Genomic DNA, 14,299 nt, shown 5'->3' with positions numbered 1-14,299 from the left:
CATAGCTCTATTTGTAGTATAATCAGGCAGCAATAACCCATGGACTTCAAACTTTTTCTTGAAAAGTAACTTTCATTTAGAAATATGAGGTGATTGACAGAGATGATTAAACAATACTGAACACTGAAATCAAGCTAGTTGTTTCCCTCCCCCTCCCAATACACATACATACTCTCTCTCTCTCTCTCTCTCTCTCTCTCTCTCTCTCTCTCACTCCTCCTCTTAATGCTTTTATCCTAGTCACTAGGACTCTATCTCACTCTAGACTTGGTATTATCTTAGATATATTTATTGTCTCCATAGTCTTACACAGTCTTCAAGCTCTATTAATTCAAATTACTCTCATTGTTGACCTTCATTTCCATTCAACACAGGACCTGGTCCAACCCTTTCTTTCAGTGTCTCACACCTAGTTTACTGCTCAGGGGGCCTAATAGGTCTCTGAATGCCAAATTTACCCCTCAGTCCAACACCATAACCCAGACCAACTCCATCAAGATGCTTGTATCATCATAGTGCTTCCCCATTCTGAAACTTTGAATAGATCCCAATTTCCTACCGTGTCAAATTTTAACTCTCCACCCTAGCTTTCATAGCTGACATGTTCTTGCCCCACTCTTAACTACCAGATTTCTCACCATTCCTTAAAACATAGGCATATTAATAAATTTTCTTACTGTTCCCCAGCAACATCCCATGTAAAATATTTAATCCTTATATATTTACCCTTCTCCCTGATCTCCTTCGTTCCCTTTCTTGCCTGTTTAAATCCTGCCTTGGCCTCCTAAAGGATGATTTCAGGTTCCACTTCCTCTCTCTTCCTGCCTTCAGTGATCGTGTTGCTCTGAACTCCTCCTCCTATCTCTTATAGCCTCTACCTTACAATTCACCACTTGTTTTGTTGCCTTTTCATATAGCATATTACTCCCATTTCCCAATTAGACTGTAAGTTCTATCCCGTAAAGAGCAGTTGTACCCTACAGTGCTGAGCCCGTAGTAGCTATGTGGAAAATAAATTTTCACATAGGCAAATTTATTACCTAGTGGAGGAGACCTGCAAGTCTGCTCTGGGATAGCATGAGGTTCAGAGGAAGCCAGGCTGCATCACGTTCTCTTCCCCACTCGAGAAAATCAACAGTTGAATGTTATTTCTTTTAGAAAGTAGCCCCTGGAATTGGGCAAGGAAAAACATCCTGTGAGTTTTAGCTTGAAAATACAGATATTTAATATGTACTCAATTTATTTTCAGGCGGCAAAGATCTGCAACAACATGCTGTTAGCTATTAGTATGATCGGAACTGCTGAAACTATGAATCTTGGAATCAGGTTTGAATAGTACATTTTTATACTAACATTTTTATAGGCTTTCCTATTTGATTTTCTGATGTTAAAAAAATGATGTTCATGAGAGATAAATGAGTTGATCCAAGAACATTTTGAAAGTACTTCATTATTGAACTTGAATAGACTTTGCTTATTGGACAAGCAATAGGACCCAGGAGAGCATGAATACTTTTTGCCATAGCCATAAAATGTATTGCCTGTGCATCGGAAGTTATATTGTCCTTTTTATATGGGAGCCCCATTTCTTCTATTATGTTGAAATGCAAGAAACATTTTTACTATAAAATTTAAACATACTTTGGCAATGTCGGGACAAATTTGTGTAAGACATAGTTTTAGTGTGTAGTGAATTCAAGTGGTATGCTACCATGTGACTAGTTTATGTACCTTTTAAAAATATGGTCCCCCAAATCTGCCCTAAAAGTGTTCTTGGTGGTTCATTCTCAGGCTAAAAACTGGATAGCATTCATAAAGCTGCAGTTCATATGTATAACTGTTTCACTTTATTTTGCCTGTCGTTTAGTTACTTTGCATTAGTATGTATCTTTCTATTAAAATGGCATACTTTGCTTAAAGTGATTCAGGAATTCTGTTTTTCCTATGGATGATCATCTTTTAAATGCTTAAGGTTAATGTCTTAATTTTAGCCTTTAATCTTTTGGGTTAGTAATGCTACATATGATTAATCACCTAATTAATTTTTTGAATGTTTTATATTTCATGAAAATAATAAATATACATTGCTTACTTTAGAAAATGCTTAATGAGCAGGATGCTTTACTCAGTTGCTTTCATCACATTCCCCAAAACTGCTTACCAAATATATCACAAAACAGAATAGTGTTTCCTAGCACAGCTTTTAATAAAAGTAATAAAAAGAGCCAACATACTTGAGATATTTTTGAAAACACAGTAACGGATTCACATTTCCTCTTAATTACCATATCAAGATGCTGTTATTTTATTGAATTGCCCTTGTCTCAGATGTTTAACTATCTTGACCTATTAAGTTGTCATGTTGTAATTGAGATAAAAGAGGAATTTGCTTTGCATCAGCACTAATTGGTTTATCAATATCGTGTACCATTTACATTTTAAAATTGAATGTCCATAAGACGGTAAAGCATGTCTGTACAGAGCCTTAATAAAAGTGGTAGTATATAGGCACCTTTTCAGAGTGTTATGTTTGTATTGTGGCCAGTTTTAGGATATGGGTCACTTATAATTGAAAAACTGGTTACTAGCAACTTGTTTTCATGTTCATTCTCTAGACCAATTTCATGGAAGAGGAAAATGTACATTTCTGGAACATAAATTGCATATACAATTGGTGTTGACAGCAGGATTGGTATGCATATGTATGTTTAGAATTTTATTTTTATTTTCTGGATATAAATGATTATATAAAGTAAAAGGCTGGATGAACCTAGGCTATACTGTACTACAACTTTCCCTCTTTGCCCACTCACTTGTAGTGGGTTCGTTTTCAAGGAGAAAATGAAAAGTGATTAAAAAAAAAAAAAAGACATGTAAGAGAGCAGAAGCAATTAACAGAGATTCCCTTATTTTTGGCTCTGATCAACTATGACAAAATTATTATTTAGAAATATGAAACTTTTAAATATTTCATTTTTCTAAAACTCTACATATATACTGATACATATAACATAAAATATATTTTAAAAGTCTGAACACAAGGCAGAAACTCACTAGTTGTACTTAACTGTTAAAAATAATGTATAAGTTTCTAGTGTTTCAGATTATACCAATGAATTGCTTATTTTCATAACATGAGGATTTTACCACTTTATCTTACAAAGATTCTCAGTGGTTTAAAGGCCCTAGAAATGAATGCTTCTGCTATTGTCTTTTCTCCATGGTTTACAGACATGGTTTAAAGTGACAGGATTGTTCTCTAATAGAGTATAGAGAGTGGCCACGATTTATCGAGCTCTGCAAGGTGAAAGAGAAAATTGGCATCAGCAAGCATAAATTCCCAAGTAGTAAATTCCCACAAAGTAGTATAGCATCAAAATGGTTTAGCCACATTTATATTCTGTCCACTCTGAAGTGAAATTTTTCAGAGCATTAATGTCAACATTTACAAACTGAGTCACCCATTCCTGTGAAGTGATCATCTCTGATTAATTTTATTCTCATAAGTCAGTGGTTTTTCTGGAACACTGTTCACCTTTTTTTAAAAAAATGAAGAATAAAATCTTACAAGTTTAAAATTCTTATTGACCCTATGCTCTTTTACAATGAGTCTTTATGGATGTTAGCAAAATTTTTAAATGTTGTAAAAAAAAAAAAAAAAGTAAAGAGTACAAAATATGGTATACAATATATTTTGAGATTCCTTTTTTATTAGACCTTTCTGCTTTCTAATTGGATTCCTACATAGGCATTAGAATCATAGTTTTATGGCCCTGAAAGTACCCTACTTGTATTAGAGAGGTTTTCTTCCTGTGTATCACATAGAGACAACATTGATAATGTTTTGTTGTTTTAAATTACCAGCTCCACTGGAAATTGATTTAAAAAATAGGCCGGGCGCGATGGCTCAAGCCTGTAATCCCAGCACTTTGGGAGGCCGAGACGGGCGGATCACGAGGTCAGGAGATCGAGACCATCCTGGCTAACACGGTGAAACCCCGTCTCTACTAAAAAATACAAAAAACGAGCCGGGCGAGGTGGCGGGCGCCTGTAGTCCCAGCTACTGGGGAGGCTGAGGCCGGAGAATGGCGTAAACCCCGGGGGCGGAGCTTGCAGTGAGCTGAGATCAGGCCACTGCACTCCAGCCCGGGCGACAGAGCTAGACTCCATCTCAAAAAAAAAAATATATATATATATATATTGGTAGTATAACAAGTTATTTGCATTACCAACCAGGCCCAGGCTCCTCCAGCACCCACTGTATTGTCTTCCACCAAAAGAAGCTTGAAGCAGCCGAACTTCTGGAAAGCTGTTCAAGATGAGAACTTTCCCTCCAGTGTAGTTTTATTAATAGTTTCTTGCATACTGCCCTTAGAAGATGTTGCTTTTGCATTTATGTGATGACTGGAGCCTTAGTTGTGTACCCTAATAAATATAACAGATGGCAAAGGTTTGTAATTTGTAAACAGCCAAAAAGTTTGTTCTTTGTATGTCTCTATACTGTCTGGTTTTACGTAAGAACAAAACAAATTATGTCACTAAACTGGGATGTTTGTATCACAGGAAAAGATCTGGAAATGAAACATCTAAGACTATGTCAACCCAAATCATTCACTTATCATACAAATTTCTTAATAAACTGATAAAATGCCATCATATTTTATCAACAACTAGCCAATATGTATTGGTTTACCACCTACGTATACCAATACATATTAAGTTCACCACCTACTTAATAGTCAACTACTAGCCAATACAATAGCATGTGTTTGGGCGTGCATGTAGGTCTGCATCCAAGCTGTGCCACATAATTAAGCTTTTCTCATTTATAAAATGACAAAAATAATTACATCTACCCACTGGGTTGTGAAGATTGAGTTAACCCACGTAAAACAATTTCTGGCACACAGTATAGGTGTCGATATGTGGTAATGATATTTGTGGTTGTGGTGAGGTGGTTATTGTTTGAAATTAAATTGTACTTTAATCTTTTTCTTCCTAACATGTCTCACTAGCTGGCATTACATATTTATTTGTCTGTTTATTACCTGTCTTCCCATCTAGAAGCTCCATGAAGGGGAATGGTTTGTTTACTCATTGCCATATCTTAAGAATATACCTGGCAGGTATTAGGCACCCAGTGAAGATTTGTCAGATAAATAAGGAGAGGAGGGAGGAGGTAGGGGAGTGAATGAGTGAGGGGACAAGATATGGCACTTCTCTTGCCAAAGGTAAAAGTTATCCAGGTGGGTCTTAACTCAGCCCTCCTGGCAGACAGGCACAGCCTCCTCTTAGCTTCCTTCTTACTGTCTCCTTGGCTGCACATGTAGCACTTGGGTATAGTAGATCTCAGTAAACATTGATGGATAAGTGATTAATTAAAATTGACATGGTCTTAGATGTTTCATTTCCAGGTATGTTCCTGTGATACAAACATCCCAGTTTAGTGACATAATTTGTTTCGTTCTTTCGTAAAACCAGACAGTATAGATTACTCACAGATAATATAAACCAACTTTTTTGGCCCTTAAAGTCTTGGTTACAATGAAGGCAAATGTTTAATTTTTAAAATTTTTTTACAGTTTATGCATTATTTTTACTTCTTCCAAAACCTCATTTAAAATTCTTATGTTTTAGAGGTGAGTAGATTTGACACAGTGACGTTTATTTGAGATGCATTATATATGCAGTCAGAGCAATGAATTCATTCTGTTTATATCAGAGAACATTCCAGCAATTGTAAAGCCACATGCGTGCACGCATGCACTCTCGAACCACATCCAGTGGCAAGTTATTATGGGGACTGACAGACTGTCATTCTTTTGATGGCTTGAGCTGTATATCTTCTGAACAGCAATGGGGCTCTTATGCAGAAAGTATCATATGTTCCCAGCCAATTTACAGGGAAACAGCAATAACATTTTATCATGGTTGAGAGCCCAGTAGCTGCTTCCTATTAAACTTGCCCTTTCAGATACCTGTCTTGGATTAATTTGTTGATTTCGAATGGAAACTCAGTCTTCTCCAGTGAAGCATGACGTTCTAGGATAGACTCTGAATGACAATTACTGTGTATTCTAGCTGGTTTCAGACCATTACAAGCCTTGGGCACAGTGGAAAACAGAGGACTTCAGTAACTGATTTTAATATCATGTCTAATTTTAACTGTCAGTTATGTATGTGCCAGAGAAAGAATCCTCAGAAAGATGAAATGCAAAACACTTCTAACTTGCTCTTTTTAATGATACACTTTGCTGCGGGTGGGGGCAGGGGGAGGGAAGTGGAGAGGGAGTAACTATCTCCTGAAGGGAATCAGCACGGTGGGGAAGCATCAGATTTGAAAAGTGAGAATGAAAAACTGCCGCCTGATTTTTTGTGTGTGCCCCTCAGGATGCTTCTAAATAGTAATGTGTTCACCAAAAAGGGCTTCCATCAATCAGTACCAGTACTCTTCCTTGAACATTCAAGAATAATGTAGAGTTTTACAAAGTTAGGGTAATTAGCTTTGCTCACCATTTTGTTGAATATTATAGAAAACAATTTCCTTAGCCGTAAAAGCTCTTGTGAGCTACTACTGAGTGTAACCTGGTAGATTAGAAAGAAGGGAGGAATTCTGCTGCTTTAAATGTGATGAACCATCTTAAAAGATCTAAATTAGGAAGCCCTGAAATTGTATTTCAGATGGAGGGAGAAAGCGACATTTTGGAGTCTTTAAAAGTATTTTCTCCTTATGGAGCATATTAGATGTATGCATTCTTGAACATTTGTATGTTCCAGTTATAGCAAATTAACTAATTGTTAATTTGTGGTTTTACTTTTCACAATTATTCTCTAAGCACACTGGCTTTATCTTTTCCTAAGTGATATACTACAATAGCATACTGATAGCCTAATCTTATTTAAAAGGAGAAAGCAAGCATCAGTAGCAAACTAGACATGCAGTGAACTTGGGTCTTTATAAAAGAATGAATGAAACTGTTGGGTTTCTCTCTGGGAATCTACAGTTGAACAGAATGAATGATAGCTGATTTAGACTGAGTTTCTGTATCTGTTATAATCCTTAGTAAAACCCATCACTATAACATGGGCCACCATATGAATTCAGATACTTGATATGCCACATAGCAGTCTGGGAACCACAGCTACCCCTTAAAGCCTGATTACATAACAGTTGTATTATGTGGTAATTCCATACATATTTTTGGCTGTTAGCCTCAGCCCCCTGCTCTAGCATCTGAAAAAAATGTTTTATTGGCCATGATATTCAGATTTTGAAATAAACAGACATGTGTTTTAGACACACAAACAATCTAAGCATGCCAAGATGCACAGTTTGTTTAACATTTACATAAGTGTCTCTTTTCAATGTTTTTATTTTCTGGAAGAGGTTGGTTTTAAGAAAAAGCGGGAAGCTTTTATGACAATTGTTTCATAATGGCTCTGTGTATGAAAGAAACCAAATAAATTGCTAGGTATAAAGTTTTATTTGAAACTTGATTCAATGATACTTAGCAAAATTGTGCTTCCCAAACTGCATTATATCTTTAGAATCCAAGTAATGGAGCATTTTGATTCTATTTTTTCTAGGGTCCATATTGAACAGCCGTTTATGCCATCAGCCCAGTGATAGAACAAATGATGTTTCCGCTTGGGCAAGCTTTGTTTTATCAGGATCAGTAACCTTATCAGCAGTTGACCCAGAACTATAATGCATGTCTCTGAATAGATAGCATATGTCACAACTCTGCAGACTTGCTTCATAAGCAAGATTGTCTAATAAAGATTTAATAAGTAAGGAAAAGTTTGCAGCAAAAAAGTCGTCTTTTATAATAACTTTTCTTAAGCTCGTTTACAGCTCCTGGCTCATCTCTTGCATTTATTCTTATAAAAACTAAAGGAATAAACATACATATAAATGCATTCACACAGACTCCCATGATGCATCGTTTATCTGTCAATATTTCTTTCTGAAATATATCATTTGTGGGTAAAGAATGTAGAATTTAAATTATCATATTGGTTTAAGGTTCTTATGTGACACATAAATGTAGTAATGTCCAAAGATTAGAAAACCCATGAGTGTGATAAACCAATAGTACTTTTATGCAATTATGTATTAGTTTTTCTTAATAATAGGATAACATAGAAGGTTTTCTCTAAATGCAAAATGGTCCTGGCTCAAAAATGTTATTTAACCAGTAGTGTTTAGTACCCTATAATTCAAAATTGGATTCTTCACTCTCATATCAATCTGCTTAGATTTTAGAAGACATATAATAAATGGAGAGAGAAGATGGAGCATCCCCATACATAAATAAGTCACGCATGACTTGTACATTTTGACACTTAACACTTCTTTTCTTTGACCTTTGACAGGTTAGGGCTTGACCCAAAACTATTGGCTAAAATCCTAAACATGAGCTCAGGACGGTGTTGGTCAAGTGACACTTACAATCCTGTGCCTGGAGTGATGGACGGTGTTCCCTCGGCTAATAACTATCAGGGTGGATTTGGAACAACACTCATGGCTAAGGTATGGTAAATGTAGACACTAACCAAGAGAGAAGGAAAAATGTTTCATGGTCTAATAACACTTTCCTTCTCTTTCTCTTAATAAAGCATATGTCTCATAGAAGAGGCAAAATTACTAGAATATTCACTCTCACTGAAAGAGTAAAAACCTAGCTTAGATGAAAATCCGTATCTTGTTCATTTTTATTCCTGGCCTTTTGGATGAAAAGAATGGGCCAGGCTGTGTGTGTGTGTGTGTGTGTGTGTGTGTATGTGTGTGTGTGTGTGTGCGCGTGCGCGCGCGCGCGCACGCTTGGGTTTGTTTATATGAGCTGGTAAAATTTGGTTCATCATAAACTTATGTTAATTTACCAATTTCTTAAATGAGAGCAGTGAGAATTTTCTCATTGATAATACACTGGCAGTGCATCATGCATCACAAGAGAGGATTTTCCCATTGATAATAGATTTCCAAATACATCTTCCTGCTTTAAGATTTTAATATATGGATTTATATGTAAAAATTAGTTAAGTCATTTGAAAAGCAGACTGTCGTCCTTCTCTTAAATTTGAGATCTCAACTTTAGAAAGTCTATGCTGTCAACTGTAGAAAATAATTTTTAGCCAGCTAACTTTCAGATTTCTGCAGTGCTATTTTCTCCCAGTTGAGGGTGGGTTTTTTTGTTTGTTTCTGATTCAAAAGTAAGAATACGGCCAGGCGCGGTGGCTCATGCCTATAATCCCAGCATTTTGGGAGGCCACAGTGGGCAGATCACCTAAGGTCAGGAGTTCGAGACCAGTCCGGCTAACATGGTGAAACCCCGTTTCTACTACAAATACAAAAAATTAATCAGGCGTGGTGGCACGCATCTGTAAGCCCAGCTACTCAGGAGGCTGAGGCAGGAGAATCGCTTGAACCCGGGAGGTGGAGACTGCAGTCCGCTGAGATCGTGCCATTACACTCCAGCCTGGGTAACAGAGCAAGACTTCATCTCAAAAAAACAAAAAAAGAAAAAAGAAAAAGAAAAAGTAAGAATACATATACCTAGATACCACACAAGCATACCTTGGAGATATTGTAGGTTCAGTTCCAGACAACCACAACAAAGCAAGTCACACAAATTTTTTGGTTTCCCAGTACATATAAAAATTACATGTATACTATGCCGTAGTCTATTAAGTGTGCAGTAGCATATGTCTAAACAATATACATATCTTAATTTTAAAACACTCTACTGCTAAAAAATGCTAACAATTATTTGAGCCTTCAGTGAGTCATACTTTTTTGCTGGTGGAAAGTCTTGCCTTGAGGTTGGTGACTGCTGATTGACCAGGGTGGTGGTTGCTGAAGGTTGGGTGGCTGTGACAATTTCTTAAAATAAGACAGTAATTAAGTTTACTGCATTGATTGAGTCATCCTTTCATAGAAGATTTATGTGCTGCTGTTTGATAGCATTTTACCCACAGTAGAACTTCTTTCAAAATTGGAGGCAATCCTCTCAGACCCTGATGCTACTTTATCAACTAAATTTGTGTAATATTCTAAATCCTTTGTTGTCATTTCACCAGGAGTAGATCTATCTCAAGAAACCACTTTCTTTGCTCATCCATAAGAAGCAACTCCTCATCCCTTCAAGTTTAGCACAAGATGGTAGTAATTCAGTCACATCTGCAGGCTTCACTTCTAATTCTAGTTCTATTTCCACCACATCTGCAGTGACTTTCTCCATTGAAGTCTTAAAGGCCTCAAAGTTATACATGAGCATTGGAATCAGCTTCTTCCAAACTCCTGTTAATGTTGATATTTTGACCTCCTCCCATGGATCACAAATATTCTTAATGGCATCTAGAATGGCAAATTATTTTCATAAGGTTTTCAGTTTACTCTGCCCAGATCTGTCAGAGGAATCACTATATATGGTAGCTATTGCCTTATGAAATATTTCTCACATAAGAGTTGAAAAATGACTCTTTGATCCATGGGCTACAGAATTGGATGTTGTGTTCATAGACATGAAAACAACATTAATCTTGTACATCTCCATCAGCACCCTTGGGTGACTACGTGTACTGTCAGTGAGCAGTCATGTTTTGAAAGGAATCTTCTGACCAGTAGGTCTCAACAGTGGGCTTAAAATATTCAGTAAACCATCCCATAAACAGATGCACTTTCTTCTAGACTTTGTTGTTCCATTTGTAGAGCACAGGCAGAGCAGATTCAGTGTGATTCTTAAGGGCCCTAGGATTTTTGGAATGGTAAATGAGCATTGGCTTCAACTTCAAGTCACCAGCTGCACTGGCCCTTAACAAGAGGGTTAGCCTGTCCTTTGAAGCTTTGGAACCAGACATTGACTTCTCTTTAGCTGTGAAAGTCCTAGATGATATCTTCCAACAGCAGGCTGTTTCATCTACACTGAAAATCTGTTGTTTAGTGTGGCCGCCCTCATCAGTGATAGCTGGATCTTCTGGATAACTTCCTGCAGTTTCTCCATCAGCACTTGCTGCTTCACCTTCCACTTTTATATTATGGAGATGGCTTCTTTGCTTAAACCTCATGAACTAATGACTGCTAGCTTCACACATCTGCAGCTTCCTCACCTCTCTCAGCCTTCATAGAATTGAAGAAAGTTAGGGCCTTATTCTGGGTTAAGCTTTGGTTTAAGGGAATGTTGTGGCTGGTTTGATCTATGCAGACCACTCAAACATTCTCCCTATCAGCAGTAAGGCCGTTTCACTTATCATTCATGTGTTCACTGGAATAGCATTTGTAATTTTCTTCAAGAATTTTTTCTTTGCATTTTGCTGTTTGTTTTAGTGGCCCTGCCTTTCAGCCTGTCTTGATTTTCTACACGTCTTCCTCACTAAGCTTAATCATTTCTAGCTTTTGATTTAAAGTGTGAGACAGCTGACTCCTTCCATTTGAACACTGAGAGATCATTGTAGGGTTATTAATTGACCTAATTTCAATATTTTGTGTCTCAGGGAATAGGAAGGCCTGAGGGTTGAAAGAGAGAGAGCTGCCATTCAGTGGCAGGGCAGTCAGAACACATGTGTACCACATTTATCGATTATGTTTACCATCTTATATGCGCTTTGTGACACCCCAAAACGGTTTCAATAATAACATCAAAGATCACTGGGCACAGTGGCTCATGCCTGTAATCCCAGCACTTCGGGAGGCCGAGGCGGGTGTATCACCTGAGGTTAGGAGTTCAACACCAGCCTGGCCAACATGGCGAAACCCTACTAAAATAACTCTACTAAAAATAAAAAAGCCGGGTGTGGTGGCACATGCCTGTAATCCCAGCTGCTCAGGAGGCTGTGGGAGGAAAATCGCTTGAACCTGGGAGGCGGAAGTTGCAGTGAGCCAAGATTGCACCACTACACTCCAGCCTGGGCAACAAGAGAGAAACTCCATCTCAAAAAAAAAAAAAAGTCACTGATCACAGTCACCATAACAGAAATAATAGTAATGAAAAAGTTTGAAATATTGTGAGAATTACCAAAATGTGACAGCTGCATGAACTGGGCACATGCTGTTAGAAAAACAGTGCTGATAGACTTGCTCAATGCAGGATTGCCACAAACCTTTGATTATTAAAATACAAAAACATGCATGCATTATTTGTGAAGCATGATAAAGTGAAGCATAGTAAGACAGACAAGATGTGCCCATACTTGGCTTACTCTCCCTCATTCCCCATGACGTTTGTTCATTCTGCTTCTTGAATATGCTTTGAATCCATCCCTCCTCCCCCGCTAGCAGTACCTTGGCTGAGCCTCGTACCACAAATACATCTTAACTGATCTTGTGTTTCAGCCTGATCTTCTCCAGTTTATTTTCCACAACAAAGCAAGAGTGCGCTTCTAAAATGTAAAATCCTGATTGTGTCACTTCTCCTTTGAAGTTTTTGTAGTAGTTTCAGTTACTTAAAGTCCATCCCTGCAACTTGTCTGACAAGCCCCCAGATGCCTTGGCTTTTGCATGCCTCAAACAGACTGATTTTCTTTCCCATCCCCCACTCCTTGCTTTCATCATGCTGAACTCACTTCTCCCTCTTGTTCTTTCTCTTGCAAACCTTCACATTTGCTGTTCTGTCTGCCAGGATCATTCTTCCTTGCCCACCACCTCCCTGCCACCCCGATGTTTTCACCTGGCTCCAGGTCTGTGCTTCACTGTCTCTTTCTCTTCACTTTTCCCAGCACCCCAGACCCTGCTTCCTTGGATCCCATGATAGTACTCCTCCTATCCAGTTATACCATGCTTATTTGTCTCTCTCCTTAACACAGTGTGAGTTTGGGTGGGCTGTGGCTGTTTTGCTCATGATTTTATCCCAGCTTCTGGCACATTGTCAGCACACTTCAAATATTTATTGGATGAAGTAATATTTGTAACTATTTCCTGTTTTGCAGTTTTATTTCTCTTTGTTTTCATTTAAGAATTTTTTAAAAAAATTTTATGTCAGTCTTACAGATTTCCACAGGTAAGATTGCACAGGGAAATTTTTTTTTTCTTCAAATTTGTGGAACAAAACAAACAGGTATTGTGGAAGGTGGAAAAATGTAAGAGACACTCAGAAATGAAGGTTTCTGTCTGGAGCAGTTTTGCAGTTATATGAAAGCACTTATTTATCTTATTTTTTCAGATTACATTTTTCCTTCTTTGAAACCAAAACATTAGGAACCACAGTTCCAAAGAGCCTTTACCACCAGTCTCAATGTGTTCTCTCCTCCTCTTGTTTGATTTAGGATCTGGGATTGGCACAAGACTCTGCTACCAGCACAAAGAGCCCAATCCTTCTTGGCAGTCTGGCCCATCAGATCTACAGGATGATGTGTGCAAAGGGCTACTCGAAGAAAGACTTCTCATCCGTGTTCCAGTTCCTACGAGAGGAGGAGACCTTCTGAGTGTGCCCTTTGGCCATGGACACTGTTGGGAACCAAACTCTGTCTTGGAGCCTCCTTCTAGCTCACTCCACAAGTAAATGGATTTAATCAAAGGTCGCCTATCTGCTTTTGATTGTCTAGGTCACAGTAATCCCTAGGATTTTTCCACCCATTTTTAACCACTTATTCTTTTTGTCTTTTTAACAAACATATTATCTGAATTTTTTTTCTGTAAGCCACTGATTGATAGTCTCTGCTAACTAGCTGAATTGACCTTTTACAAAGTTTGATCCCTGAGCATCCTCAACTAAATCGTTGAATCCTCCAATCAGGATATTATCTGCTTTACTTTACAAATAAAAGCAAATCTTTTGTCAACAGGATGAAACCCATCTTAAAGAAAAGGAATTGGTGGCCGGGCGCGGTGGCTCAAGCCTGTAATCCCAGCACTTTGGGAGGCCGAGACGGGCGGATCACGAGGTCGGGAGATCGAGACTATCCTGGCTAAGATGGTGAAACCCCCTCTCTACTAAAAAATACAAAAAACTAGCCGGGCGAGGTGGCGGGCGCCTGTAGTCCCAGCTACACGGGAGGCTGAGGCAGGAGAATGGTGTGAACCTGGGAGGCGGAGCTTGCAGTGAGCTGAGATCCGGCCACTGCACTCCAGCCCGGGCGACAGACCGAGACTCCGTCTCAAAAAAAAAAAGAAAGAAAAGGAATTGGTGTGAAGAGAGAAGTTAGAGAAGGGATATGCAGTGAATTACTATCTGTGTCCATCAGGAAGTTTGTCCCGTTAACCAAATGGTTACTGCACTACCAGGGTTACTGGTTTATTTTCCAGGGAGCTGATAAGGCAGGAGAACTGTTGCAGCATGTTTTCTATTTGGACTCAGTCACAGTA

The 14,299-nt window shown here is 38.2% G+C and overlaps 1 protein-coding gene across 3 annotated transcripts in view; it reads left to right on the top strand.

Moving 5' to 3' along the window:
• HIBADH (3-hydroxyisobutyrate dehydrogenase) overlaps positions 1-13,722 on the top strand; it is a 145,404-nt gene extending 131,682 nt beyond the window's left edge. For all 3 annotated transcript variants that reach the window (XM_011938596.1, XM_011938598.1, XM_011938597.1), the window contains 3 exons: positions 1,250-1,326; positions 8,377-8,533; positions 13,261-13,722. In XM_011938596.1, the coding sequence (XP_011793986.1) occupies positions 1,250-1,326; positions 8,377-8,533; positions 13,261-13,419 (393 nt within the window). In that variant the 3' untranslated portion in view covers positions 13,420-13,722. The remainder of the gene's footprint in view (positions 1-1,249; positions 1,327-8,376; positions 8,534-13,260) is intronic.
• The last annotated feature ends 577 nt before the right edge of the window (positions 13,723-14,299 follow it).

This window comes from Colobus angolensis, unplaced genomic scaffold, assembly GCF_000951035.1.
Source record: "Colobus angolensis palliatus isolate OR3802 unplaced genomic scaffold, Cang.pa_1.0 Scaffold175, whole genome shotgun sequence".
NCBI lineage: Eukaryota > Metazoa > Chordata > Mammalia > Primates > Cercopithecidae > Colobus > Colobus angolensis.
Note: the sequence above shows the minus strand (reverse complement) of the source record. Positions and strands in the feature narration are given on the sequence as shown.